This window comes from Hydra vulgaris, chromosome 08 (assembly GCF_038396675.1).
Source record: "Hydra vulgaris chromosome 08, alternate assembly HydraT2T_AEP".
NCBI lineage: Eukaryota > Metazoa > Cnidaria > Hydrozoa > Anthoathecata > Hydridae > Hydra > Hydra vulgaris.
The window spans coordinates 24628886-24656084 of NC_088927.1; the positions used below are offsets into that span (position 1 = coordinate 24628886).

The 27199-nt window shown below is 27.7% G+C and overlaps 1 protein-coding gene across 1 annotated transcript; it reads right to left on the reverse strand.

The window, feature by feature from the left end:
- LOC100209573 (uncharacterized) lies at positions 1-25364 on the reverse strand. Its single transcript, XM_065803294.1, has 2 exons — positions 24614-25364; positions 1-344 (listed from the first exon to the last, which is right to left on the reverse strand). Exons 1-2 carry the CDS (start codon positions 25286-25288, stop codon positions 60-62), a joined length of 960 nt encoding a protein of 319 aa, XP_065659366.1. The 5' UTR covers positions 25289-25364; the 3' UTR covers positions 1-59.
- Between the last annotated feature and the right edge of the window lie 1835 nt (positions 25365-27199).

Genomic DNA, 27199 nt, shown 5'->3' on the forward strand with positions numbered 1-27199 from the left:
TTTTTAAACAAATATTTTTTATTTTACATAAAGTAATACAAAACGTTATTGCAAATATTCTATTTAGTAAACGAGCTAAGTAATCTCTCTTTAAGAAAATTAAAAGAATTTACAGGTTGATAAGTGTCTGACCCATCAAGACAGGATACTAGAACTTCGTCGTCTGGTTGGCAAAAGAATGCAATGGACTGCCTTGGTTTTTCAGGATTTCCTAAAGATACAACACGATGTTTTGTTGATTTTATTTTTCCGCTAGTCCACCTTTCAAGCAAATCAGCTGCATTGACAACAATTGTATTTGGTATTGGAGTCGCATGAATAAAATTACCGTTTGGTGATTGAACCTTTATAAAAGAAGGCAAATTAATTACTCGTACATATTATATATATATATATATATATATATATATATATATATATATATATATATATATATATATATATATATATATATATATATATATATGTATATATATATATATATATATATATATATATATATATATATATATATATATATGTATATACATATATTTTAAACTGCTGATTTAGGTAAGCAGTGTGACTTCATACTGAAAAAACCTGCTGCCGGGGGCTTCAGTACATACATTAACTGACAAATAGCCTGACTCGCAGCGAAGTGCTGCTACATTGACTGAAGGTTTGGCATGGGAAAATAATCTTTTCATTCATTATTCTTCGTTTTTTTCGTCTTTTTCTAAAAAAGCCGTATCGATTTAGATAAGCAAAAAAAGTGAGCAAACGTTTACATAAATATGCTACAGTGTATATGTATATATATATATATATATATATATATATATATATATATATATATATATATATATATATATATATATATATATATATATATATATATATATACATATACACTACACATAAGTATGCTATAGTGTATAATGTATATATATATATATATATATATATATATATATATATATATATATATATATATATATATATATATATATATATATATATATATATATATATATATATATACATATACACTACACATAAGTATGCTATAGTGTATGCTAAATGACGCACCCTATATAGTGTATATATAGGGTGCGTCATTTTTCAACAATTTTTTCAAATTAAATTCCAACTATTTGGGTTAGTTGACCGGTTAAATAAAAATGATTTTTCGTTGAAAAAAAATTTTTGAAAGTCATTTTTAAGATCCCCGCTTTTAGAATTTGTGCCCCGAAACCCACAACTTTTTTAACCCAAAAGCGGGAACTTTAAACATTGAAATAAAACACCTTTTTTTTCTACAAACTCTAAAAGACCTTAATATTTATTTGGAATTGGTTGGATAGTTAAGTTTGTTAAAAAAAGTGCACTGGTTTAACTCTGGAAAAATCGGCGACACGTTCTAATTTTAGGTAATTTTATGGATATTTTATTTGACCATTTTTTTATCTCTCGATCTTTCCGTGACAAATTTTATCAAATTCTTGTTTACAAAGAGTAATTTAAGCCAAAATTCAGTTTTAAAAATAATATCTAATATAGGGACCCCCAAGAGGAGGCTAGCGGTGGGCAGAATATTTATGTACCATCTGCCTTGTAATTTTACATAAAGTTTGATTAGATTTTCATACAGACGCAGCAAAACATGCGTTTTAAAAAAACAATTTTACTTTGCTCAATCTTGTGTCGCTGTAATAGTTAAGGATAAGATAAAAAACAAATTTTATGCTAAGAAAAATATATAACGACATTGTCAAGGTCAATAATGATAAATAAATAAATAATAACGAAAAAATTTTCTTCAAAAACGGTTTGTAAAACTATAACTTAACAAACCTTTCTTCATCTTTTTGGTAAAAAATCGAATAAATATTCTCCAAATTATGCTTTGAAAACGCCTTTTTTTTTTTTTTTTTTTTCCACTCTCTGTTGTTTGTACTTTTTTGAACTCGGTCAACATTATATCTTGCCTATCTTCTTTATTGTAAACAGAATTAACAAGCTCCGGCACAAGCTAAGTGGTTTCTCCTGAGTTAAGTCTAGACCTTTCGGACGGATTGGATTTTCAGACTTCTCATAATGTGTAGGTACAGATTGCGAGAAAATAACTTTTGCAACATTTTCTTTCCCATCATCACCGAGTTCTTTATCTGCGAGAGATAATGGAATCAAGGTTTGATCCAAATACCACGTATGTCTGTCCATTGATTTCAATAATTCTTCAATTCCCTTTACTACATTAGCTTCTGGATCATAAGATTCTACCCAATTTTTATACTGGACCATCTGGCAGTATGCTTTGATATCTTGAAAAGGTGCAGAAGAATCTAAAGAGGAACACACAAACCACACAATATAAAATATAGAAATAAATTCTATAATATATTTATATTAATTTACATAAAGAAATATATTATTAATAAATATATATATATTTATTAATAATATATTTCTTTATGTAAGTTAGCTGTCAATTGGTAGGGCATTGATTACTTAAAATATGAAGGTGAGTGTAAGTTCTACTAGTTCTTTGTAACCACTTCTAGGAAATATTAAATTGGCAAGTGCATACTTGCAAAAATTGAAGTTTCTTCGATCTGCTTTTCTAGATACGTTCCTTTAACTGCATCTTTGTCAAACTTTTTGAACTTGGATTTACCCATAGCTTTCCTTGCTGCGTTCCAATTAGCTTGGAAAACTTCAAACATCAGAGTTTCAGAAGCATAAATTTTACCAATGTTAAATTTTTCCCAAAAATGTTTACTGTGAAGCTCGTAAACATGTATTTGACATGCAAGCTGTAATATATTACAGCTTGATATAAATAAATCTTGTGTTTTGAACCGAATGTTTGCGCCGGAATATTTTCCTGAAATAGTTGCTGTTGTGTCAAAGCACAAACCCTTTATGTAAGTTCTTAGCTTATATTTATCCAAAACATTTACTAAAGTATCATAATGCGATTTTCCAGTACCGTGTTCAATTGACGGAATGCCAAGAAGCTTTAAATTGCCATTGATATTTACAAGAACAGCAAAACGATCAATTTTTGTAGCGTTGGTAATATCCTGCAAAATTTTTCCATCAAAGTGTGCAAATATTGGTAATTTACTTTGCTTTGCAGTTTTTATTATATCTTCTTGATATTTAGCTACAATTGTACTTACTGCTTTTTTTTTTTGCACGTCTGGTTGTGGATTCAGAAAGCGAGAAACCTGTCAAACTGTCTCTAGAAGTTACTACGTCACAGAGCAAGTGGATTATATTTCTAGATAAAATGTTTTTAGAAACACCTCTAAATGCAACTTCTTTTGCAAATTTTTTAGGTAATACTGTTAAAGGACTAGTACTTAATTTAATTTCGTTTGTTGAATAGTCGGAATCCTAACAGGAAGTCAGGATTCCGACTAATCCTTACTTTGTTCTAATGATAAAAACTCAGCACTTTCAGTTTGATCTTCTTGTCGCTCAATAAATGTTTTTCATTTTTTGGCAATATGCTAAATCCTTTGAACCAAATGTCATTTTACATTACGTTATTTGATCTTTTAAAAATTGCTTATCTAAATAGTATGAATCTTTCCATGTTTCTTCTTTAAAAAAGAACAAATATTAGGTTTTCCAACCCAAAAAACTTTCTTAGCATTTTTTAAAGATGTTTCTAGCTAATTCCGCTGCGTTACCTTTTTTATTTTTGTTTTATTTATGTTACCTATTTTTCAACTAGATCATTTAATACCTTCCTAAAACACAAAATACTGCAAAAAGGATGCAGTTCAGAGGACATGTTGCTTGTTCAGAGCATGCTGACATCATTTCATCTTGGGTAGCACAACCAATTAAAGATTTGGTGGGAGTATTTTTTTCTAACAGACGCCTGAATTATTAAGATTAAATTTAGATTTTATAGTTTCTGTATTTCAAACTGAAATTTAATTACTTGGGTTATATATTGAACGACAATTTTTAAAATGTCTCTGAAAGCGATCTCGTGATTTTTGGTAGCATCTTTACTTTTTTGTTAAACCTTTTTATTCTTGATTTTAAAGTAAAAGCTATAAATGGCAGTTAATAATAAAAAAAATATTCTTAGCTTACGTAAATATATGTCACGAATTCGTTTTTTATTCTTTCCTAATTTTTTTAGAATAAACAGTTCGAAAAAAAAAGATTGTTTTTGTTCGTGACAGATGTGAGTTCGATCGCAAGACGTGAGTTATATTCGATCGCAAGCGTCATTCTATTTAAATAACAATAACAATATATATTCTGAAAAAAAAAAGTTTACATTTCATGGCTGCTAACTAATAGTACGAGTACTAATTTAAGGTAAACACAAGAGGTGTGCGAAACTCGAAGTTTCGAGTTCGAGTTTATTCAATAATCGAACTCAAACCGAATGTGTTTAGATAATCGAATATAATTCGAACTTCGAACCTAAAGTTCGATATTTAAAAAGTTGCTATAAAATCGTATTAAAAAGGTTCAAAAAGTTGCTGTAAAATTATATTAAAACGCGATAACATATTAGACCAGTGTCAATTCAGAGCGTCTGAACTCAACATCTGGGAACATCGTTTTTATTAAACGCTGCAGTCTTCTATCAGAGAATGAACTCAAACTAGAACTTGATCGAATTTTTTGTAATCTCAATCGAACTCGATCGAAGATAAAAAACCTAATCTCGCACAGCTCTAATAAACACCAATTAAATAATAATAGCAACCATATAATAATAATAAAGTAAATTAAACGAAGTGGATTATAATAATATCAATAATACTTTTAAAAATAATAATGACAATAATAATGATTATATTTGTAATTATAATAACAACAATAATAATAATATCAATAATACTAACAAAAAATAACATTAAAAATAATAATAATAACAATAATACTAATAACAACAATAATAACAATTAAATTAACAATAATAATAACAATAATGATAATATTTGCAAATATTACGAATAAATGTTAAACAATTTCAATAAGTAATAATGACGGTAATAAAAATGTAAATAGGGGAAAGGCGCCTATGATGGCATACTTAACTTTGAAGCTTCATTATTCAGTATCCTGAAGACCAATAATAAAAGTTTTGATATGGATACATTCCTTGTTACATCTAGAACAATAATTACCCTGGGAGTTTTCATCAGTTTCATTTTTTTTATAATTTATTCTTATGGTAAAAAAAAAGCACAAGTATGCCATCATAGGCAACCACTGCTCCTATGATGGCATAGGCTAGGATGGTTCTAGTTAGGATCGAGGGTAACTTAATGATTTCATTTAACCTTAGAGTCTTCCCTCAGAGAAGCCAGAAATTACTCGAAACCATCCTAATTTACCATTTCATGCTACACACCAGCATTGTAAAATTTTGCGCATGCGCATAGGATATATTGCGTTTTACGTATTTTTTGGACCAAAAAAAAATGTTGGAGCATCGCTTTCTTTTAACTTTACTTAACAATAAGTTTTTCTTATTAAAAAAAAAGGTTTTCCCAACTCGTCAATATTTCAACACCCCCAACTCGTCAGTATGCCATCATGGGTAAAAGTCATCATTTTCATTAAAACAAGCCGTGTCTGCTTTGTTCAAAAGATAAAATTAAAGTAACGATTCCACTAAATGCACAAAACTTGAATATAAAATGCATGAAAATTTCATTTCTGCACAGTTAATAGTAAAATCACAATCTTAAATATATGAAGGAAATAAAACTACAACAGCACATCCCAAAATCGTTTTTTCACTAAAACTAATGTAAAGTCAGTATAGTCATGTTGGTCTAATCATTTTTTTACCAAAACCAATTTTAATGGAAATATGACCGGTATGCCATCATAGGCGCCTTTCCCCTAATATGTAAGTAATATTAACATCGCATGTAGTAATAATACTAATAACAATATGTTAGGCTTATAATAGTAATAATAATCTATTATAAGCCTAACATTTTAATTAGAATATTTTTCGATCAAATAGTCAAGAAGACGATTTTTAAATTGTGAAATAGAGTTGAGTGATTGAAAATGAAAAAGTAAATTATTCCACGATTTTACGCATTAGTTTGTAATAGAATTATCCCCGTATTTTACCGAACAGCAATTTGGGATAGATAATTTAAAGTTATATAATTTAAAAATCAAAGGTAATAACGAGAACTTTTTTTAGTGGTAAAAAAATTGGAGAATGACGGAGAGAGGTTTACTTGTTTATGATTCCAGACAAATAGACAATTTAATAGATAAGCAAGATCACATAATTTCAGTATTTTTGATAGAAAGTAAAGAATGTCCGAGTTAGAATGATATTGTTGAAAGAATATTATTTCTAAAGCTTTGTTTTGTAGGTTACATAATCTTAAAAAAGCATTAGACTTGCATTGTCCCCAAACCTGACGAGCATATCTAAGATGCAATCCAAAAATTGCATGGTATATATTAAGTAGAGTTTCATAATTGACATGGTGGAGAATTTTGGCTTGCACCCCATTTGATCTACACAATTTTGCAGCTAAGTTTCTAAGTTGAGATGAAAAAGATAGATCTGAGTCAATTTGGATTCCAAGATATTTCAATAAAACTTCGGGAAAGATTTTTTGGCTAATTAATCTAAAGTTTAGGTTTTTATACATTTTAGATTGACTTGATTTGAAAATAAAGAATTCAGTTTTGTTGGTATTAAGACTTAGTTTGTTAAAGCACAGCCATTGAAGAAGGTGGGATAAACCAAGATTAACATGTTTGTTAATTTTTTTTAATGGTTTGTTTGTTATGAGTAAGTTGGTGTCGTCAGTAAAATGGCAAGCCGTTGAAAAATTTAGGGAGATATTCAGATCATTTATAAAAATAAGGAAAAGCAATGGTCCTAAAACAGAATCTTGGGATACACCCAGGTAGTTTTTTATTGGAAAAGATTTTTTTGGCATCATTGATAGAGACAAATTGCGATCTATTAAAAAGATATGATGAAAACCATCGAATAGTATTACCTCGAACACCGTAGTGTTCCAATTTACTTAAGAGGATGGAGTGATCAACAGAATCAAAGGCTTTCTCTATGTCAAAAAACGCTCCACATGTAAAAAGTTTATTGTCAAGAGCATTTCTAATAGTTTCAGTAATTTTAATAAGCGCATGAGTTGTGGAGCGTTTGTTACGAAATCCATACTGATGTTTGTAGAGACATTGGTTTTTTTCAAGAAAGCTATAAAGTCTGTTGTACATGACTTTTTCAAATATTTTACTAATGTTAGATAGAAGAGAAATTGGTCGATAATTTGTGTGGTCTGTTAGAGAATCCTTTTTATGTATAGTAATGACTTTAACTATCTTAAAAACTAAATGCTTCTGTGTATTGTTTTTCAAACAAAAATGGATTGGATTTTTGGCTAACATATTTTTCGTTACGAAAAAATTAATTTCCTTATTTTAGCACCAAAATTTCGCGCCACAGATTTATTCACACGTAATGATATTATTTTAACAACAGAAAAAAATTTGACAACGTTTTAATTAGATGACAGCGCTAACTACTGCATATAAATTGACGCTAATTGTACTGATTCCTGTTAACAGGAAAAAAAGTTTTATAGAATTTCTATAAACTTTTGGAACATATGGTCTATAGAAATTCTATAGAATTCTATAGAATTTCTATAGAACCTCTCTTAATTTCTATAGAAATTCCAATAGAACTATTTTTCCTACTTTTTATTTTATAGAAAAAAAAGTTTTATAGCAATTTCTAAAGAAATTAATAGACATTCTATAGAAATTTTATAGCATTTTTATATAATTTATATAGGCCATATGTTCAAAAAGTTTATAGAAATTCTATAGAACTTTTTTTCCTGGATTATCACCACATAAAGTTGATTCGAAAAATACAAAGCAACTTTAACTTCACTGCTTACATATAAGAAATCTTTTAGTATTTAGTATGCTCATATTACCAAGGTGCTCATATTACCCTACTTAAAAATTATATTTTTCTTGGTCTAAATTAGTATATATTTTTTTAATGTAAACTTCCCAAGCAATTCCAAATTATTATTTAGGTCTTTTAGAGTTCATAGAAAAAAATTGGTGTTTTATTTCAATGTTTAAGATCCCTGCTTTTTGCATAAAAAAGTGGGGGTTTCGAGGCATAGATTGTAAAAGCGGGGACCTTAAAAATGGGTTTCAAAAATTTTGTTCAGCATAAAATCATTTTTATCCAACCGGTCAACTAACCCAAATAGTTGGAATTTAATTTGAAAAAATTGTTGAAAAATAACGTATATATATATATATATTATTTCCCTATAAATTAAACCTTTAAGAGACCAAATAAAATGGTTCGACTAAACAAATATTTGAGTAAAGCGAATTCCCGTTACGCCAAACGTCGGCTGATATGAAATATAAGTTCAATTTAAGACGATTTTTCTTTATTCAATGCTAAAGTATAAATGTTAAATATACACCATTATACTAAAAAAAGCTTATAAATGTTTCAGCAAAAGAGGTAACGTATGGCATTCACGCTGTACACTCAAATGATAACAATGAAAAATGTTTAACAACACAATGACTTGGTGTTGCTTAACATTTTATTATTTAACAATTATTTTGTAATAAAATTGCATCTAAAAGTTCTTTTATATATATATATATATATATATATATATATATATATATATATATATATATATATATATATATATATATATATATATATATATATATATATATATATATATATATATATATATATATATATATCAATATCAATCAATAATCAATCAATATATTCTGAATTACCGTAAACCGGGGTAACTTTGGCCAGCGGGGTAACTTTGGCCATTTAAAAAAATTTTAATTAAACATCTGTAACTTTTTAACAGCTAAGTAACGTTTTACTATTTTTGTTTTATTTGTAAATGCAATCTTTCTTGCTTAAATTTTGATATGAAGATTGTTGCAAATGCTCTTTACTATAAGTGAAAAAGAATGAAAACTACATCTTGGTAAAACACAATCAAAAACTGTAAAACAGAATGTTGTCTGGGCGAAGATAAAAATGATAGCAAACAACTCAGTTTTACTTCTGTTTTAAAGACAAAGGTTCAGATAAAATTAAGTGAAAAGTTTTTGGCTCAAGTAACAACATTCTGGTTTTTTTACAGGGTGGTCAAAGTTACCCCATAGGTTTATACTCTTTTGGGGTAACTTTGGCCATGTAAATAATATTCATTTTAAAGTAGTTTGATCGTTATTTATTCTAACTATAATATTTTTTTGAAGCATGTTATCCGAATTGTTTATTTTGAAAAACAGTTTTTAGCATGAATGTATTTTAGGATTATTAAAAAAGTATATTTTCTTGTTAAACTATTTGTTGTTGTTGTTGCTAAATCATAATTTTGTTAACTTTATAACAAAATTAAAATATAGAGACTCTTATTTTTAAATTTAATTGCAATTTAATAAAATTATACTATAGTTTTTAATAAAATTATATTATAGTACATTGCAGTTTGCTTGTGTTGTTTATATTCAATTTTGTTTAAAGCATAATGCCTCGTAAATATAACAAGCATAGTGGTGGAAAACGTGCATACAACACTTGTTCTAATAGCATTCTTTTGAAAGAGTGTATGGGTGCAATTAATGAAGGTATGTCTATTCGTCAAGCCTCAAAAAGGTTTAGTATACCAAGAAGCACTATACATTATAAAATGAAGTCAAGGCATAAAAAATGCATTGGTGCACCAACCATATTTACTTATGATGAGGAGCAGTTATTTTCATCTAGAATCAAGGTCATGTGTGATTGGGGATTTCCATTAAATAAACTTGATGTTAAAATGTTAGTAGCTGGTTATTTAAAATCGCAAAATCGTACTGTAAAAATATTTAAAAACAATATTCCTGGTGATGATTGGGTCTCAAGTTTTATGAAACGTTCACAGTTAACCCATAGAATAGCATCAAATATTAAAAGAAAACGTGCAGCTATAAACAAAGAGCAATTAAAAATTTATTTTGACAATATTAAACTTGAGCTTGAAGGAGTTCCACCTTGTAACATTTGGAATTATGATGAAACAAATTTGCGTGATGACCCTGGAAATAAAAAAGTTGTTATGAAACGTGGAACTAAGTACCCTGAGAGAATAATGAATAGCAGTAAAGCTTGTTTCTCTGTAATGTTTTGTGGAAATGGTGTTGGAGAAATTCTTCCACCATACACAGTTTTTAAAAGCACACATTTATACGATTTATGGATAAAACATGGTCCAAAAAATTCTCGCTTTAATAGAACCCAATCTGGCTGGTTTGATGAAGTTACTTTTGAGGATTGGTTTTTTCGAACATTATTGCCATGCATTAAGAAACAAACTGGGCAAAAAGCATTAATAGGTGACAATCTCTCCTCCCATTTAAGTCATAAAGTTATTCATTCTTGTGAAAAACATAACATTAGATTCATATGCCTTCTGCCCAATTCAACCCATTTACTTCAACCTCTTGATGTTGCATTCTTTGTACCATTAAAAAAAGCCTGGAGAAGTATACTTCTGGGTTGGAAACTTACTTCTCGTGGTAAAAAATTTGCAACGTTACCAAAGGAAGATTTCTCTAAGTTGCTGAATGATTTAATGACATCCATTAATGAATGTTCGAGAAAAAATTTAATCAGTGGATTTAGAGCTTGTGGTTTGGTGCCATTTAATCCTAATGTTGTGTATATCGAATTACCAAGTGAAAACGTCTTAAGTCCTCGTAAAGCTTTAGACCAGAGCCTTTTAGACATATTAAATGAGAAAAAAAATGAAGGTGGTGATAAGAAAGATGTTACACAAAGTAAAAATAAGAATAAAAAAAATATATCCAAAAAAAGACTTAAAATTGAACCAGGAAAATCTATTTCTGTAGAATACAATAGTGAAACAGAAACAGCATCTGAAGGTGAATCAGTCTCTATTGAATTTATGATAGATTACTGAAGAGATGCCTAAATTTAAAAAAAAACAACAGAGTTTATGTTACAAATTGTTTGTTTATGTTACAAATTGTTTGTGTTACAAATTGACGCAATTTGTATTACAAGTTGTGTAATACAAGTTTTGTTACAAATTGAAATAAGTTGTGTTACAAAGAGTTTATGATACAAATTGTTTGCACTCTCTTATTTTTTGCTTTTTCTGACATAATAAAAAAATAATTAAAAAAAATAAATTATTTTAGCTAATATGTTTCTTTAATACTGTTTATATTTATTTTTATTGTCCCTTTTTTAATTTCTTGACATATTTTAGGTATCCCTTTTTGAAATAAAAGCTACTGTAAGTTTAAATTACATTAAATGTGCTTAATAACACTTAATTTACATCCGGTGTTAAAAAAACAATTTACTATGACAAAGTTACCCCATTGCCGGGTAACATTGACCACCTCACTATTTCCATAAAATCTTGGATTTGGTGAATATAATGAATACACCATTTTACTAATTAAATGACATTAGTAATGCGCAACTTTTAGCATCAAAATAATTTTGGGAAAATGTCCCTTTTTTTCAAAAAGTTATCTTCTTTATTAAAATTGGTACAAAGTTACCCCGGTTTACGGTACATGATTTTATAATTACTAATGATGCGTAAACACCTAATAATAATGAATATAATAATAAAGAACATAAGAATAAAATAATAACAACTCTAAATATCATAACGTTAACAATAATAATAACATTAATAATAACTATAATAATAAAAATGGTGTTAATAACAATAAAAATAATGGTATTAATAAAAATAATAATATTAATAAAAATAAAGTTAATAATAATAATAACAATGGTATATTTAAATATGTCTATACTTATCTACATAGGCACATACATAAATATACATACACATTCACACACATATTAACACACAACACACATACATACACATATACACACATTTGCACACATACATATACCCACACACGCATACATATACCCACACAGGCATACGCACATACACATTCAATCATTGTACAAGGACGTCAAAAAAGCTGTACATAAATGTAAAGATTCTATAAAAAAAAAAAAAAAAAAGATAAAATAAATAAAATATACAAAAGAGAGTGTTTTTAATAAGACTATTAACAGTGATATATTGCTTTTATTGATGTTATTATTCTAGTAGCTATCCAAATAGTGTTTTTTTAATTTATTGAGAAAATTACATCGAGAAATTGAGTTTTCAGTTTTAAAAGAATGAGGGAGATTGTTCCAAGCATTGGTGCACTGATGTTTAATTGATTCGCTGCCAAATTTTACTGTTCTAGTACGTTCTACAAAGATATTGTTGCATGAAGAGGATCTAAGGAAGTGAGAATGTTTGTTACATATTTAAAAGAAAAAGTTCTTGAAGGAAATTGGAAGTTTATCATGAAGATAATCCCATACAAATAAACAATTTAAATAAGTAATATTGTCGTTAAGTCGAAGAATTTTAGACAATTTATACAGTAGAGAAACATTGTCAAATAGGAAATTATGAAAGTGAATAATTTTAAGGGCTTTGTTTTGAAGTGAAACTAACTGGTTTAACGGACCTTTTTTTTTACCCCAAATCTGACACGCATACCTAAGGTGCGATCCAAATATGGCATGATAAATACTCATAAGTGTTTCAAAATTTACGAAATGTCTGATCTTGGCTAACATCAAACTCCAAGGTACTTCACAGTTTTTGACGAAGTTAATATTTTTCCATTAATGTTAAAAGTGCATTGTTCCTTGTTTTTTTGGGTTTTGGTTTTAAAGATAACTATTTTAGTTTTTGTAGCGTTTAGTGAAATTTTATTTGCTCTGAGCCAATTAATAACAGAAAATATGGCCTCATTAGTTTTTAACTGCATTTTTTCAAGCAAATCTTCAACAATTAATAGGTTAGTGTCATCGGCGAAATGGTATGTTAAAACATTATTAATGCAGGTGTTTAGTTCGATGATGTATACAAGGAAAAGCAGAGGCCCCAATATTGACCCTTGTGGGACTCCCAAAATTATAGTTTTGGTTATTGAGGATGTTTCCTTAACTGCAACGTATTGAAGTCTGTTATTTAAGTAGGATTTAAACCATTTAAGTGGAATTCCACGTACACCATAGTATTGTAATTTAGCAAGAAGAACATCGTGATTTACTGTGTCGAATGCTTTTTGCAGGTCAAGGAAAACACCACAAACAAACTTATTTTTATCAAGGGCGTTTCTTAAAGTTTCTGTAAAATCAATTAGCGCATGTGAGTAGAATGATTACGTCTAAATCCGTAATAAAAATATTGTAATTTATGAAAGCAATTAAAGGTATCAAAAAAGCTGTACAGTCTCTTGTACATAGTTTTTTCAAATATTTTTCCGATGTTGGATAACAAAGAAATAGGTCTGTATGTATGTATCTAGATGGTTCAAGCTTTGACCCATTTTTGTGAATTGGAATAATGTTAGCAATCTTAAAAACGTCAGGAAAAATTCCTTTTTTAAATGAGTTATTAACCATTTTAGAGATTGGTTCAGATATAATTTTTGAAGATAGTTTAAGAATTGAAGTGGGAAGACTATTAGGGCCAATACTTTTCCTATCATTTATCACGGAAATAATTGCTTCAATTTCTTCTTTTGTAACAGGTGAAAGGAAAAATGAGTTAAAATTTGGGATTTTAAGAAAATCGTTAAATTTATTAATTGAAGGTTCAATTTTTTCAGAAATATTCACTGATATATTTAAAAAATAATCATTAAATGAATTAGCAATAGTTTTATTATCGATAATTAAGTTGTTGTTGATCATAAGATTAATAGACTGTTTTTTTGTGAAACTGTTGTTAGTATTAATTTTCTCTAATTCCTTTCCATGTATTTTTCATATTGTGTAAATTGTTTTGAAAGAAATTTGAATAAAAGTTTTTTTTACTTATTTTTAATAAATTACTGATTTTATTTCTGTATGCTTTAAATAAATTAAATGTTCTTTCCTTTATTATAGTTGACGAATGATTGAGAAATTTTCTGTACAGTTTATCTTTTATTTTAATTGACTTCAAAATGCCTTGAGTTATCCACGGCTTACTTTTAGATTTAATTTGTCTTTTTGTAAGAGGTTTTAATGGCGCATGTATATTAAGAATATTTTCAAAATTTTGCATGAATAAATTAACAGATTGATAGGTTACCTGATATAATGTTGTTAGAGTGAAAATTAATGAAAATATTATCAATTAGAGTTTTTGAATTTACATTGACTCTCGTTGGCAATGAAATGTAAGGAAAAAAAGCATTTGAACACATATTATTAATGAAAAATGATATTTCAGGCGATTTTTCATAATTAAGAAGATTAATGTTGAAGTCACCCATAAGCATAACATTTTTATTTTCTTTTGTAAGTTTTTCCAATAAATTAAGAAGAAATTTTTTATTAAAATCATGAATTGACATGCAAGGGTGACGGTAGATACAACCAACGATTGTATTTTTTTCTTTAGGATCTATTGTTTCTATAAAAACTGATTCAAGTTCATGTGCTTTGTACAATAAAAGGTCATCTCTCTTATTATATATAGAAGTAGAACAAATGTAAAGTAGGGCACCGCCACAACTGGACTCAGTTGGTGTATGTTCTATCACATAATTTTCAATTTCTACATTACTTATGGGTGATACATGTTATTTCAGCCTTGTCTCAGACACAGCAATAACACAGGGAGGAAATTTAAAGGAACTAATTAAAGATTTTGACTCATCTATATGAAAAGAAAGTGAGGAAATATTTAAGTGTAATAAATTTAATGGGTTTAGGTTAAGATCTAAGGCATTAAAATCATCAACATTGTAGTACTTACAATCTAAGACACAATTGTTTACTTTGTTTAGACATTTAAACAAATAATTGAGATTAGGGGAATTAGTTAAAACATTTAAATTAAGTGTTTTAATTGAACTAGGTTGAGGATCACAAATAATACAGAACCAGGTCTGTGGATCAGAAATTAAATCAGAATACTGTTTGCTACAAATGTTATTGCATTTGATGTGTACCCAGCAATTACATTTGTCACACTGAATAGATTTGTGATTTTTAGCAACATTTTTGTGGCATACAATGCAAGGAAAACTTTCCATAATAGAGTTTATTGAATGAGTAAAGTGTTAAAGTTAATGTATTGTTATGTATAAGATTTAAACGTAACTATATAAAAGAATCAAATACTAAACTAATTATAATATATAAAGTATTTAAAATAAATTAATAAATATTAAGCTAAACAATTAAGATAATAAGACAAAGTCAATAAAATATAAATAAATAAATATTGCTATTATATTTACGTAATTTTGGTTAATCAATTTAAATATATGTTTTAATAAGAAAAAAACTAAAGTTAATGTTTTAATAATTTAATAAAGTTATATACTTAGCGATAATTTATTAATAATAAATATTAAAATACTTAGTATAACAACAAATAGGTAAATAACATATAACAACATTCAACTAACTAACATAGATTATATTTATATATATATACATATAACAACGATTAAATAATATAGTAGTTAATAATATAATAGTAGATTATCTTTCAATGAATAAACAATAATTTATAATATTGTTTAATTAGAAAGACAGAATGATAAAATACTAATATTTAAACTAAAATAATATAAATCAATATTAAATAATATTTATTATGATATTATCCTAAAAAATCTATACAGTAATAAATAAAACTATATAATAATAATAAAAAATATATATAATAATAAATATGTAGTATAAATATGTTAATTATAAAAATATATAGTAATAAATATTTAATAATAATAACAAAAAATAAAGTGAATACAATTAGCTATGAATAAATAAGATAATGAGAAAAATAAATAGTAATAAAATTAGTATGAATTAAAATATACAGACAAACAGATGATTACAATTTAAATCATAAAAAAAAAGGTCTAAAATTATAAAAACAACCGATCTAGCTGTTCTTTTATTTTTTCTTCTTTTATTTCTTCTTAACTTGCGAATTTTTTTTTTTTTCTTTCAAGTCTTTCTTATTTATTTACTTTATTATTTTGTTTACTCTTTCTTTTTCTTTTTTAAGTGTTCTTTTTTTTTTAAATTCGAGTTTTTTTTTTGTTTTTTTTTTAATTCTTTCTAGTTAACTTTTTCTAACACTTCTTTCTTTATTTCTTTATTTTTTACTCTCCTTTTTTTTTTGATTTTTTTGTATGTTCTTTAAATTAGTTTATTTATGTATATAAAATAAATAATTATTTACTTGTTATCATAATTTTATCTTTAATATTTTTTCTTTTCTTTTTCTCTTTTACCGTTAAAAAAACGCGACCGCCATTTGCGAAGACCTAACACCATATATATATATATATATATATATATATATATATATATATATATATATATATATATATATATATATATATATATATATATATATATATATATATATATATATATATATATATATATATATATTAATAAGAAAACATCAAACAATACGAATTCTCTTAATACAAATAATAATTTATTTTGAGAAATTTTCACTGGGTTATGGATACCAGCGTCATCAGCTCGTAAAATATTACAAAATTTTTTGAACGTTAAAAAACAGTTTTATAAAAAAAAATTTTAACTGACGTCAGCAGTTGAATGGCTTCTTTTTTCGTTACGCAAGAATGTAAAAAATGGAGTCAAAAATTTAGTTTTAACAAATTGCCCATTATCGAGATTTATTCCGCCATTCGATGGGAAACATTGGTGCCTCTGTATTTCGAGTGCTTCTCGTACTTTACGGTCGAATTTTTTTGTTTCAACTTTAAGAGTTTTAATTTTCTCCCAATTTATTTTTTCAGAGCAAAACTTGTTATGTGTTGCAATTGCTGACTGATGATGTTTGCCATCATTTAAACTTTTTTGGTGTTGTTGAATTCTTGTTTTAATTTGTAATTTTGTTTCTCCTACATATTTTTTCGAGCAATTGCATTCAACTAAATATGTACCAGGCTGGCTATTTAGGGACAATCTAGATTTGTTTTTACATGTTAATATTGTTCTTAAATTAGGATTTGATTTAAAAACTTCCCTATAGCCAACTTTTCTAAACAATTTCCTTAACTTTGGTGATAGTGAAGGTATCCACGTAATGATACTGTTGGGAAAGCATTGTTCTTGGATTGAATTCTATTGTTCTTTACGTAGCGTTTTTTCCTACTTTGATTTGCAATACTTTTTAGTTAGCTTTCGGTGTACCCATTTTCAATAAAAACTTGAATAAGAAAGTTTATCTCATTTTTTAAATGTGTAACACTGCATATGGAGTATGCCCTGTGAACATAACCTTTGAATATTGCGCATAAAATTTTGGTGTCGTGATTCGAGTGCGGTTTTATTTGAATATTTGTAATGGCTTCTTTTCTGTAGGCTTTAAACTCATACTTACCTTTGCTGTTATTTATTATTGTTATATCTAGGAAATTCAGAGTTTTGTTATGGTTTTCTGTCTCAATTGTGTATTGTATTGCAGGGTGTTGTTTATTTAAGATTATTTTGAATTTCTCTGCTTCTTGGATGTTTGAAAATCTAGCATGGCTATCATCGACGTATCTTAGATAGAACTTTAAGTCGAGAGGAGGATTTAATGTCTTTGCAATTTTGAAGGCATTTTCTTCGTGATGTTGCAGAAAAGATTCTGTCAATACAACCATGAATGAAAGACCAATAGGACCGGAATTCTCCAATTCATGGATCTCGTTGTTCCACAAAAAATAGCAACGATGTAAACAAAGCTCTATAAGTGTTTTTGTTTCTGATATAGTAAGCTTGGTAAAACATCTGTAGGAATCATCTTTATTTAATTGATCTATAAGAATTAAAGAAGCTTCTTTAAGTGGAATTGATGGATAAAGGTTTATTACATCGAATGAAATTTCTTTAAGAGCAATGTAGACGAAAACTTCGTTTTCGTCTACATTCCATGAGTTTGCTTTGTCAATAAAATCAAAAGAATTTTTCAAACGTGTTTTATTTTTATTTAAGATATTAAGTATTTTATTAAGTATTGCTTTAACTAAGTAGTAAGATATTCCATAATTAGGTGTGCCAATAGTTTATATAACTATTCTCATAGGGTAAGCTTTTTCAGGCTTATGAGCCTTAATTAGACCATACATACGAGGTGGGATTGGATCACTTGGATATATACTGTCATATTCTGTTTTTGAAAATCTTTGTTTTTTATTAAGTTGTGAGAGATAGGTTTTAATTTTTATAGCATAACTAGAAGTAGGATCTTCACTTAAAACCTTTGTTTGACCAATTTGATCGCGAATTCTTTCTAAAGCTTTTTCGTGTTCAATTCTCACAAACCCATTACCCTTATCAAACGGATATATATCGACAAGTTTGTTTTCCTTAATTTCCTTTAGAGTTTTTCTTTGCTCTCTTGTTAAGTTTTGACTAATTTTTTTACCCATTTTAAGTTCTTTTAAAACATTTTTTCTCAAATCCTGCGCATTTTCAATTTTGTTGTTATATTCTAGCTTTAAAGCAAACGACTGTTGTGGCGATAATATCCATATAAGGAATATACAAAACCTTTCTTTTTTGAAAAAGTGTACGTAGGAACCTCCCACTCTTATATATCTACTAAAACAAAAATTTGGTAAAAATTTGAGGTAATTTGAAGCATTTTTAGAGGTTGTACAAGTCATTCAAAGTTTCCGATTTTATCGCAAAAAACGACATTTTTTGAGTAAACTATTTCACATCAACAGCAAGTAATTTTTTATTATTCAACAGTTGTAACTGTACCAATGCACTTACTAAATAACAACAAAAGTAAGACTGACAGCTATATAAATTTTAGTTATGTTGTAGTTTATGTTTAATATAGTAGCCGATTCAGTCAATCTTCAGTGCCATTATAAAATTATTCAGCTTTGGAAAGTCCTAACAACAAAGTGCCTTTCTTGGAATCGGGAAATTTGTAATATGTACTGTTTTAGTAGTTCATTTTTTAATAGCAGTGAATTGTAATTCTAAATATATTTCAGCGGAATCATTAACTACGGTAAGACTGTTTTCATGTCACTGTTTTCTTTGCAAAATGCATTCAACTGCATGATATCAAAGAACTTTCTGGTGTTGGAGGTGATAAATGCACTCAATGAATGTGAAGCATCGACAAACCTAGAGTCAATTCTTGGTGGTGGATGGTCTGAACCAGTTTGTAAACAACAGCATGTTGCTGATCATTGTCTGTTTTTCGCTGATATCAATTTGGGAATTGAAGAAAACTAAACCAAAATTTGTTTCACTCAAATAAGTAGTATTTGTATGACAAAAAAGCTCAAAAATATTTTATGGATATTTTTTCAATTTTTTAGTTTGAAACACAGTATTTTATCAAAATTAAACGTTTAATTAAAAGAAAATTTTTTTAGAGAGTAATTTGCTATTAAGAAAAAGACTTATTCGCTTTAAATTATTCGGGTGTCAAATCTTTATTCTGAGATAATCATATTGACTGCCTCTTTTGAAAAAGAAAACATTTCTTTGTGCCGCTTCGGTCTAGAACTACTTATGTATGGGTCTAAACTCAATAGCAGTCTATTTTATAAGTCTGTATTGCAGTCGTATTTTATAAGTCTGTATTGCAGTCTATTTTATAAGTCTGTATTGCTGCCTCCTTAGATAACTGACCGATAGTGAGGATTGCATCAGCTATTACTTCTGCGCCATGCATCAAAACTTTATGCATGGTTAGAGACTTAGGATACCAACCATACAGATTGATATACATTTTAGCAGTTTCATGAGCAAAAGCGTCAATTTAACAACATTAATTTTATATCCGCTTGAAATGACTTCAAGAATAACCTGTAAACTTTTTATTAAATTCAAGTTAAAAGCAGTTATTTGTGAACATAACTACGGGTTTGAAAAAAATCTTCTTGACGTATAGCCGTCATTGGTATTTCCAAACCCTGCTTAAGGTATATCTACTTGAAGCCCTAATTTTTCTTTGAAGGATGTTTGAATTTTTTTCTTCACTTCTCTGACAATTTTTTTTTCCTCGTCTGATCGAGCTTGCCACTTTTGTAAAGGTATTTTAAAAGTTAAATGAAAAGCAATTCAAAGAAGTAGGTTCTTGCATGAGAATCGAGAGCTCAAGTGAGAGGGCTTCTGTATGAGAGGGCTTCTTGGCAACCTTGTTTCCTTAAAATTCATTATTTGGTTTTTTACGTGTTCTACCTCAACCATTGTTATGTCTTTCAATTCACTAATGAAGCGTATTCGAATGGGCCTGCAGAACCTTGGATAAGAGGTGACTGGCTTTTGTCATATAATTTTTTCCTGTTCACCATCAATTTTAACAATCATTCTCTGAGGTACTAAAGAACTTTGAAAAATATTTGCATCACTGACGATATTGTTTTGAATTTTTTGCTTAAATTTTGCTTGCAGTGATCCATCACAGCCTCATTTTGATAATAAAATCATATTTTCTGTTCTTCTTCTGAACACTTTTCTGCAACCTCTAAGACATACTTATATAAGCGTAATGTGGTGTGGTCAAGTAATGCTTGTAATTGAATTTCAGCTGAAGTTTCGGTTACTTGTATCAATTCCTTATCAGGGTAACAATCTTTTTCAGCTTGTTGAATTATTGAATAGCAGGGGTAAATATTTTTGTTTCTACTTTGAATTAGTTTCAACTTTTTTCTGATAAAATTGCTTTCTACAAACAGCTCCAGTGCCTCTTAAAGTGTTAATTTATTGACAGTTACTCTTTTTGAAGCAAAATTAAATTTTTTTGGTATTTCTTTGCTCTGGTAGGCGTGGCAGTACTTTCTATAAAAAATTTTGCTACATCAGTATTTCCTGAAGTTCGCTAACTCATTCTGGCTGCATATGTCAACTCATCAACAGATACCTGCTCGCGCAGATCCATAGTTTTTTGACGCTTACTGCAATCACTGAGCTCTATAAATGATTTTGATGGTTGTCCAGGTCTATGTCGAACGTTTATTGACCAATAAGGTAATTGGATGTTTGATTTGAGCCATTGTTTATTATTTTTTATAAAACTTTTGTGTTTGTAACTTGCAGCTATCCATCTTTTCTTGAAATTGCTCTTAAAGAATTTTAAAATTCTTTTTATGGCACTTTGATTTCTTGGATATTTGATAACTGCTAAAAGTTGTTCTTCCAACAACGAAAACTTTTCTTCAAATTTTTTACCTTAATAATCTGTCATTATTTCATATAACTCTCTTTGAGTGAACAACTTTTTTACTTCTAGAAAATCTACAAAAAATACAAAGCTGGGTAATGATTTTCTTAACGATCGACAAATAATACATATATTTTCGTAACGATCGACAAATAAAACATTTATATTTGTTTGAGATTTTACAGTTTAATAGTTTAATATATTATCTATTTAAGATTTGTTTACGTAGTTAAGATAAGTTTGTATAAAAAATCAGACATCAAGAATTTATTTTATAGCTGTTTTAAAACTTTTTACAAGTGTGCATTACGTAATGGTTTATACACTATTTTCAAAGCGTTAAAACAAAAGGTGGCGGACATTGGTGGATAATTTTAAAAAAGTATATGATTGTTAACAGCCCATATTTATTGCTCGTAAAAAATTTTTAACTCAAGAAGACCATACTTGTCAACAAAAGCATTATTGTCTTACAAATTTATGTCAAAATTAATACTCAAATAGGCCATCGCAAAAGCGCTCTATATTATGAACAATAACAACAGAAATTTAAAATAAATTCAAAAAACGCCATGTTTTGAATAAAAATGCATCAAAAAGAAAAAGCGAGGAGAAGTTTTTATAACGTAATCTAATGAAGCAATTACTTAGCAATTAGGTCTTTTGTGCTAACTTTTGACTTTTGAGCGATTTTGTTATACAAATATTCTGTTAAATATCTGTCTAATGGCTAGGTTTCTGTATTCAGACAATTGGCGTAGCAAACGATTATTATTGGTGGGCACTGTAACTGCATAAGGAGCCTGAAACCATGCTTCAATGTCAACACCACATGTAAAAAAAAAGAAACTGAAAAATTATCTTTTCTTCGCCAGCTTTCAGTTTGAATTGAGACCTCAACATCCACATTTTGAACATATCAATGATTCTAGCCATCCAGTGCGCCCGGTGAAAAGCTCCAGGTGCTGTGAAATGAACACCATGCCTTGAAGTTTCACCTAGAAAAATGATGATGAATTTCAATATTTGTCTTAGCAAAATGAATTATCCTATTTTTCAAATAGTTTTGAAATTAGCAGTTTCTACCGCATCTGCTGCTGTCTTGAAGTTACTCTTGTTGATCCAATTATCTTGGTATCTCTTAAACAACAGAACACCTGGACACGTAGATGTAGTTGTTTTCATTATAGAAAAAGCATTCTCAGCTACAATTTCCATAGTATAATGCCTACATGCATGATGTAAAAATTCCTGGTATATAATATTTGCTTACACCCCTACCCCAAATGTGAAAGCAAGTTTATGATTTTTTTTTTATTTTTTTTTTTAACTTTATATTTATTTATTAATTCAAAACTACATACAATAAATTATTTTATGAAATTTTTAATTTAAATTTTATTTATTATTTTTAAAATTTTTCTATAATTTTAAATTTATTACTGAATAACTTGTAAGGGTTCAAAAAAAAAAATACAAAGTTAAATTCTCTTGTATTAAAGGTGGTCACAAAAAGTTGCAGTTGCGCTTGGTACTTGCGCTTTTTTCTAACTAAACGCATCTCCTCAAAATTCTTCGTGTATTCACGTTGTTATAAGAAAGATTTAGTTAAGAAGCGAATAATTCTTGCATCTGGACTTCCAAACCTGTGCGAAAAGGTTGTTAACACTTTTTGTTATTATAACTGATTACTTTTATATTTTCGTTAAATTTTTTTGGAAATTTTTTCTTTTGAAAATTATTTTTGAAAATTTTTGATCTGGAAACACAGTCAATAAAGACTTAACAATAAAGGTCAATAAAGACTTAACATAAAAATCTTTATTAACAAGTCAATTATATTTTTTTTGTTATTCTAACTCGTTTATATTTGCTTTATTATGAGTTAGGTTACAATTTAATTAATCATTATACTTCATAATCATTAAACAGGTCTAAATTTAGCACACAAAAGAGGTAGGAAAATGCCCTCGTTTACAATTCCAACTAAATCACCTAAAAAAAAAAGTTATTATTTACGCGGCGATCTCTGGTTAGAAGTGAAAAATTAATTCCTAAAGTTTGAAATTTATTAACAGTTTGTTTCACAAATTACACACGTTCTAAGATTTTTACCAAAGTTTTTTATTTTTATATCCATTCGATTTTAATTTCAAGAGTTCAAATGATAAAATTGTTGACAAACTTTTTTTATTGTAGTAATAATTTTTTTGCTGTCGATAACATTTTTCTCGTCTTCACCGAAGTATAACACAGAACAGAAATAAGATTGAAAAACTGAAGTAGTTATTTTTTCTAGTAAGCAGAACAGAATAAAAACTGCAAAATGTCGGAAATCAACTTCCACTTATTACTGTTAAATATCAGAAAAAAGATTAACATGTTAAGTTTATTTTAAAAAAAGAAAAAACCTTAATAATAATCGAATAAAAAACGTCACTCGACAAAACATGCAGTAGTTAAAATAGTGGAGAAAGTTTTAAATGGACTTAAAAGCAATCAATATGTTTTGGTATTTTTATAAACCATTCAAAATTGAAAATGGGAACCTTAATACAAGGCGACTTATTAGACTAAATCTATTAAGTATCCTAGAGTTAACAAAATAGGATTGTACTCAAACTTACATTGACTGGTTATAATACAAATATGATAAGAAGTATTACAACACTGCAAGAGCCAAATCCGAGAGTGGGTTTGCTTGTCTTACAGAAAAGGTTTTTTAAAAATGATTTTTACAGCAAAACTTTTTAAATTCAATGTCATGAAAACGTTGCAATAATTACCATGAATTTTGTTGAGAATTAAAATGTAAGATTTTATTTTAACATTTTATCATCATCTTGCCTAAAAAAAGTAAGTTGTAAATAATTAATAATAATTGCAATTAGTTAGTGTATTAAAAAACACGTTTTGAAAAAAACGTTTAGGGTAAATGTTGGCATGTTTTGGCGAGTCGAACATATTTCTTATTCGCATTATTTTAAACCGAGCTTTATGAAAACTGTTTTTTTTCAGTTCCAAAACGAATTTTCCAACTGAGTGCAATATGGCGCTTTGCAACAATTCAAAAACGGCAGCTTCGAAAAAAAGACACACAAACCTACACGCACCAAATAGGCCTCACAAACTCTGCGCCGCCAAAACCATTGCTAGTGATGAAACTTGATGGTCAAAGAATTGCTTTTATAAATATTTAAAATTAAAAAGAAAATTTTTTACTATACTTGGTTCTTCATTAAGTTTAATAAAAAGTTTTTAAAAGTTTCATTCTGAAATAATAAATTACTAACCTCTAAGCCCCCGGTTTCATCCTGAAATAAAAGTGTAATAGTTCCATAATCGGTATGTTCACCGCAGCGTAATTGAGAAGGTTGAATAAGTGATTTGTCTACGCCTGGATAATAAAGACTTCTTAACATTGTGTGATTTTTTCCTTGAATTGACGTAAACTTGTGCGCTTTTTCAAGAAATTGGGGATCTTCAATACGAAGAGCCAGATTTAACAGTCGCAGAAGTCTCATCGTTAAAACGTGGCATTTTGAAAACATATCGGTCATCGTAACGTAAAACTTCTGTGGTAACTTTGACTTGATATCTTCCGTAATCCAAGGCAAGTAATCAAAAGCTTCCTTTAAATCAAACGGTTTGTTTCTGTCAAATGTTTCAAATTTAAAAGGAACATATCCGAAAGGATTTGACAAATTACTAGAATTAAATAAAACTCTGTTTTTTTCTTCTAAACTTTGATGAAAAAACTCCCGCGATGAATCAAACAAACTTTCAACAAATTCTGGCGAAAAACCAGTTCCTTTCAAGTACACAAAACCCCAATCTTGAAATGCGCTCAGAAGTTCTTCCGCAATTTTTTTAATAAATTTATCAGTTAAAAATTCTGAAGATGGAACTGTTTCATAACAAAAATGTTGATAGTAATAAGAAACATCAACAATAGGAAAACTTTCCATCTTTTTTCTAATAAATTATCAAATTTGTATATCCGATAAATAAACTATAAAAATCTCAACTTACAGTTTATGTTGTTATTAACAAACAAACAAAAACATAACAACTAAAAATATGATTACGTAAGCGTGTGACTTTACATAAGCGACTAAACAAAGTTTGTAAATTCCATGATGACGTAAATCTCTTAAGTGAATGCATTGTTTTGTTAGGTCAGAGGCAAGCAAATACTAGTGAGAATTGCGTCTTTAATTAACTGTTGTTTATTTTTAAACTTAATATATTTTAAAACTTATTTAATTTTACTTTATTTAAAAAAATTATTTTATTTTAAAACCTAATATCAAAAAATGATTGCAAAATATTCTTAGAATACTTTTTTTTTTTTTTTTTTTTGTTTTTTTTGTTCTTTATTACAATATTTAACACAATATTTACAAACTTATCGATAAGAAAAATTACATGCAAAGAAATCGTTAAAAATAAATAAAAATAAAGAATAAAGATAAAGAACGCGGATACTCAAAGAAGACCATACAGGTCTTGTCACCGAGAACCGCTGTTGAAGAACTTTGAACTTAGTAAATATAATTAAAATAAAAAAATACAAATTTTAAACTTTTCCGTTCGTAATACAAATTATTTACAAATATTACGAATTAAAATAAAAATTAAAGTAAACAAGTAAATAATAAATGACTACTGTACAAATAATGTCATTGCAACTTTTAACAAAATTCAAATAATGGTGTTTAAATATAGTTTCTCGCATAAACTTTAAATCAATATTGTATAAAAGTAAAATATTAATGAGTGATTATAAAACTGGGTACTATTAAAAGTATATAAAAATGTTTTCAATTGAGAAAATTACTTTCTTTAGTTTTCTTTTGAACATATAATAATTCCATTCATGAGAAAAATCAAAATTTTTTAAAATTATTTGGTTCCATAAAAAAGCTCCACGAAAAGAAAAGGAAAAAAATTTACCAAAGTTTGTTTGAAATTTTGGTTGTTTAATAAAATTATCATTTCTTAAAGAATATTTATTTTTTTCTTTTAAAGAATATAAATCAAAAAAGGAAGCTGGAGATGAGTTGGTTTTACATTTAAACATAAAACAAAGAACATTATAAACATTTACTTGATATATATTAAAAACAATCATGTTAAATAAGAGTGGCCTTGAGTGAGTAAAACTATTTTTGAAATTTATAAGACGTGCAATATGCTTCTGCTGACAATAAAGTGGCTTTAATTTACTTTTATGGGTACTACCCCATGCAATATTGGCATAATTAATATGACAGTGTATAAAAGAGTAATATAGTTGAGTTAATGAATGTTTGTTTAAAACACTTCTTGCTTTATATAAAACTCCAATGCTTTTTGCAATTTTGTTGCATAAATGTCCGATGTGATTCTTCCATGATAGATTTTCATCTACAATGATACCTAAAAAATTTGTGAAAATTACTCTTTTTATTTGAATATTATCAATATGAAGAAGAGGCATATTACTTGGAAGTAAATGTTTTTTAAATTGTGGATGAAAGAAAATCCATTTAGTTTTATCAATGTTGAGTGAAAGTTTATTTGACTTGAACCAGTCTGATATTTTTGTTAGTTCAATGTTCATATCATAAAAAAGTTTATTGATGTTATTATTAGATAGGAATAGGTTTGTATCATCAGCAAACATTATAGTTGTTAATTTTGAAACTTCATGGAGATCGTTAACATAAATCAGAAATAATAAGGGCCCTAATATAGATCCCTGTGGAACACCACAGGTTATATTTAGATAATCTTGTGAAGAAGATCCGTCGACATAGAAAAATTGTTTGCAATGTTTTAAATAGCTTTTTAGTAGTTTTAAAACATTACCGGTGATACCATAATGTTTAAGTTTT

Coding starts and splice junctions, on each gene's coding strand:
- LOC100209573 (XM_065803294.1), bottom strand. CDS start 25,288: ATGGAAAGTTTTCCTATTGTTGATGTTTCTTATTACTATCAACATTTT. Junction 345..24,613: donor ATGAAACCGGGGGCTTAGAG/GTTAGTAATTTA, acceptor TCTTTTATAAAG/GTTCAATCACCAAACGGTAA.